Source organism: Hypanus sabinus, chromosome 3, assembly GCF_030144855.1.
Source record: "Hypanus sabinus isolate sHypSab1 chromosome 3, sHypSab1.hap1, whole genome shotgun sequence".
NCBI classification, from domain to species: domain Eukaryota; kingdom Metazoa; phylum Chordata; class Chondrichthyes; order Myliobatiformes; family Dasyatidae; genus Hypanus; species Hypanus sabinus.
In genome coordinates, this window is record NC_082708.1 from 55,454,034 (window position 1) to 55,458,195 (window position 4,162).

Here is a 4,162-nt window from a genome sequence, read left to right on the forward strand (position 1 = left end):
AAAAATACACAACTCAATACAGCAGACGGTGAGGCTTGTTATATTTTCCGTTTTGGAAATTCCTTAAAATATGGAAAACAGGTACAGGGCAATCATCCAAACTCATCAGATGACTTAAGCGTGATTAAAAGCCTATCTGTGTATGATAACATGGAAAATACTCTAATTAACTTTCATTTAGAAAATCATAACTTAACGCAAACTATCCTTTCAAAATAAAATAAAACGTGTACTGTTTAAAACTAAAAACTATATTAAATATCAAAACCGAAATGAATCATACCCCATTGAATTTATGGTTCATAAATAAATAAACTATTTATTCTGGGCTAACACTTTTCTTCAACAGAATCCCACTGTTATTGTACACCAGACACATGAGCCATAAAATCGTTTGACTCTAACAAATTTATTTCTTGAATCATCTCTTACGGAATCACTACTCAAATTAAATTACAATCAAATTATCACATCAAAAGATACCCTTATTACCTAACAACTGTCCATTTTTCATCGCATTTATTTGTGCTCGTTTTGAAAACATCTAATACAAGATCTGGGGAAAAATAAATTACCGTTTTGCAGCAGTTCATAGGTATTCTGAATAAAATATTAAAAGAAGTCAATTTTGATGAAAATATAAAGTAAATATTTTTAGATCAGTAACTGATCTACTGACTCTATATTGCCGTCTTTGTAAAGTCTATATTGAAACCTACCAAGAACACTGCTTGGAAATGGCAGTTTTATACAGTCGCATCCACAGCACCCATTCATTCAACTTGGCAATGGTTTTAGAAGAGGATAAGTTCAATAAGTGCAGCTGCAGATGGTGAAGTGTTTTTTTTTCTCTTTTTCTTTTTAATAAAAAATGTTTCTACTCCATTCGGCTGGAGGTGAAATTAGAAAACATTGGGGCGAAGGTTTTTTGGGGGATGGTGTCGGGAAGGGGGTGGGGATGAGGTCGAACACAACATAATGAACCAATCATCAAAGCCACATCTGGGACGATTTCTCGCCCAAATCCCCCAGTCCTTTGTCTTGTCTTTTCCAACAAGCCTCGCCGCTGAAAGTTCCATCTGTCATTATTTTTGGATCAACCCTTTCAATTATTTTATCTTGAAATTTTCCCTGCCTTGCAGGTTTATGTTGTTCGGAAGTTTTGCGTTTTAAAGGCCCTCTTTTACCGGTCTTCCTTTCTATATAGTCAGTACAGATCATCTCCTTTTCTTTCTCAGATGCCGTGATTTACATTAAGAAGAGTTTCTCTATTACAAACAACAGAATGAAAGATTTTCGTTCTTTCCATGTTACCGATGCACCTGACAAAACCAAGAAAAACAAGCCGCTTGAAGGATACCAGGCACCTTACAGTTAACCAGCGACCACGGCCGATCTCACTGGACCAAATCTAAAATTATTTTATAAACCAGTCCTTCTGAAACAGCAGGGAAATGAATTCACACTTATCTGGAAGTATCTGGGGGCATGGGAGTGGGGAGGGGTCCACCTGTCGATCACCACAAGCCAAGAGGGTTCAGATTTTTCATATTAAAAAAGACACCTGCAGTTTTAATGCACTCATTCTATGCAATCGCCAGCCTCACAATCACAGTAGAAAACCTGCTATCATTGCGATAGTCCTGATCTTGTTGATTTCGTTCTGTTCCATATTTTTTTAAAAAAAAATCCAGTCTAAACAGTCTATTTTTAGTGTTTTGCTTTCACTGAACGGCGGTTTGTAGTCCATGGTGAGAGGGCGGTGTGTCGGCGTTTACATTGCCGACCTGTGAGTACACATCGTCCGTCTGCTGCACTCCTCCCGGCGGCGTCATGCGTTTCTCTTTCTGCCTCCGATTGCAGAACCAAACCCGGACAACTTCTTTTTCCAACTGCAGGCTGTCTGCCAGGCTTGAGATCTCCTGTGCCGAGGGCTTGGGGCATTTCAGGAAGTGGCTCTCCAAAGCTCCCTTGACACTGACCTCGATCGAGGTGCGCTTCTTTCTCTTCCTGCCCTGAGCCGCTATCTTGTCGATGCTTGTGGGGCTACCGGTTGAAGAGTCGGCTTCTTCCAGCCACTTGTTCAGCAGAGGTTTGAGTTTGCACATGTTCTTAAAGCTCAACTGCAGCGCTTCGAACCTGCAGATCGTGGTCTGCGAGAAGACGTTGCCATAGAGGGTCCCCAGCGCCAAGCCGACGTCGGCCTGAGTGAAGCCTAGCTTGATCCTCCTCTGCTTGAACTGCTTGGCGAACTGCTCCAGGTCGTCCGAGGTCGGTGTGTCCTCGTCGGAGTGGTCGTGGCTGTGGTGCTGCTGCCCGTGATCCACCAGCTCCGGCGTGTCCCTCAGCCCCGGGTGCAGGCTCTGTCCTCCCGCTTGACTCAACATGCCGTTAACGGTGAACCCACCGGGTTGCGAGTAGATCAGAGGCTGAACGGCCGAGCCCATGGAAGGCAGGTGAGCCGTAGTCGTCGTCCCCCAGGCGGTCGGGTGGCCGCCGTGAGACGGCTGGTGCGGCGGCAAGTGAGGCGGGCGGTGGTGGTGCAGTGGAGCGGCTCCCGTGTGCAGCTCGTCCCGGCCCACGACCTGCACCGACGGCTTCACGTCCTGTTGCTGCTGCTGTTGTTGCTGTTGTTGCTGCTGCTGCTGCTGCTGTTGACCCAAGGGGCTGCCGGACATGGCCGAGGACCAGGGCGAGCCGGCATCGGTGTGCGGCAGCGCCGTCACCCACTGGTGTGCATGGCTGAGCATGTGGCCGTTGCTGGTGATGGCCCCCTGCATGAAATCGCTTTGCACCATTTTCGAGGGATCCCGGTACGTGGTCGCCTGCTGCATACCGCCTGAGTCGCTGTGCACGATAGAGTTGGACGACAGGATGCTATTGCTCGGCATGTAGGGATTGGACGCCGCTGTCGCCATCGCTTGGCTTTCCCCCTCGCTTGTCTTTTTTTTGTAGCAGTTGTTTGATTGCCAGAAATAAATAGAAATAAAAGTGTTTTTTTTTAAATCCCTCTCTCTTTTTTTTTGCTTTCGTTCTCTTTTTTGTTGTTGCTGAGAGTTTTGTTGTTGTGTAATGGGATGCTGGTGGTGGGACTTGGTAAAGCTGCTGTTTGACAGCTCCCTTCTCACATAGCCAGTGTTTACCTCGGCCGCCGTGCCGCGCTCTCCCCGCACACCACAAGAAAAGGAGGAAGTTCAGCCAGAAGCTCCCGCTGATTGGCTACCTGCTGAGTGATTGACGCGTCCCGACTGCGAGATTCGGGCGCGCGGCTTCCTTCCGGCGGTTCCGATTGGCTGCTTTTTAATTAGGGGAATGTCGTTGTGTTTGTGGTTTGGGTGAGGAGGGGTCGGTGGAGGGGGGGGGAGGGAGTGGTGGCGTGGGGTGGGGAGTGAAGGGAGATGCGACCAAGCAGAAAAGCTGCAAACAGTTTTTTCTCTTTTGTGGTAAATCAAGAAAATAGATATTTTTAAAAGAAAGATATTGACCAACATAATGGCGGGGGGGGGGGGAGGGCAAGTTGACAATTTCTGACTGAAGGAAAATTTAAACTTACTCCTGACTAGTCCAAACACGCAAGACGTGTGTTCACGAAAGTAATAGTAAGAAATTCATTCGGCTCATCTTGCATTGTAAACAGAACCTTTTTGGATAGTAGTCCAGTTTCATTTCACCACTTCACTCAGATCTGAAAGAATGAACTGAGTTTAGCAATCGACTTTAGTCCTATACACGATCTTAACAACTTGGGTGAGAGGAAGCGATTCATTTTAACAAGCAAGAGTTTTGTTTTAAAAGAGAAGAAATATATTTTCTAGTGGTAGTTAACCCGTTGTACTCGAACAATTTAAGCGTATTATTCTCTTCTTTACAGGGTTGCGAAAGAGTTTACAGATGTAACACAGATCTCATTTAAATCTCTGATCTCCAGGTGCAGTCGCTGAATAGTCTGTGCCAGAGCCCCAACAGCATGTTTTCCTTTCCAGCAGATTTTCCTTGGACCACTCTCAAACCGAGTCTCGTGGTTTTGTTTACACTGAATGGAGAGTATAGCAGTGGTGCCATGGGGCCGTCTTTCATTAATATACAGTGAGGATTTTGTCTAAATTACTGCTACGAATTTCACAGTACACGCATTTAAAGATGTCTCAGGTGGACTGCTGAA

At 45.7% G+C, this 4,162-nt stretch overlaps 1 protein-coding gene across 1 annotated transcript; it reads right to left on the reverse strand.

The window, feature by feature from the left end:
- Positions 1–390: 390 nt before the first annotated feature.
- Positions 391–3,317, reverse strand: pou3f3b (POU class 3 homeobox 3b). The gene has a single exon (XM_059964394.1). The coding sequence runs from the start codon at positions 2,916–2,918 to the stop codon at positions 1,725–1,727; it is 1,194 nt and encodes a 397-aa protein (XP_059820377.1). The 5' UTR covers positions 2,919–3,317; the 3' UTR covers positions 391–1,724.
- Positions 3,318–4,162: the final 845 nt, after the last annotated feature.

Excerpts from the sequence above, each read along its gene's own strand:
- pou3f3b (XM_059964394.1), bottom strand. The coding sequence starts at position 2,918 with ATGGCGACAGCGGCGTCCAATCCCTACATGCCGAGCAATAGCATCCTG.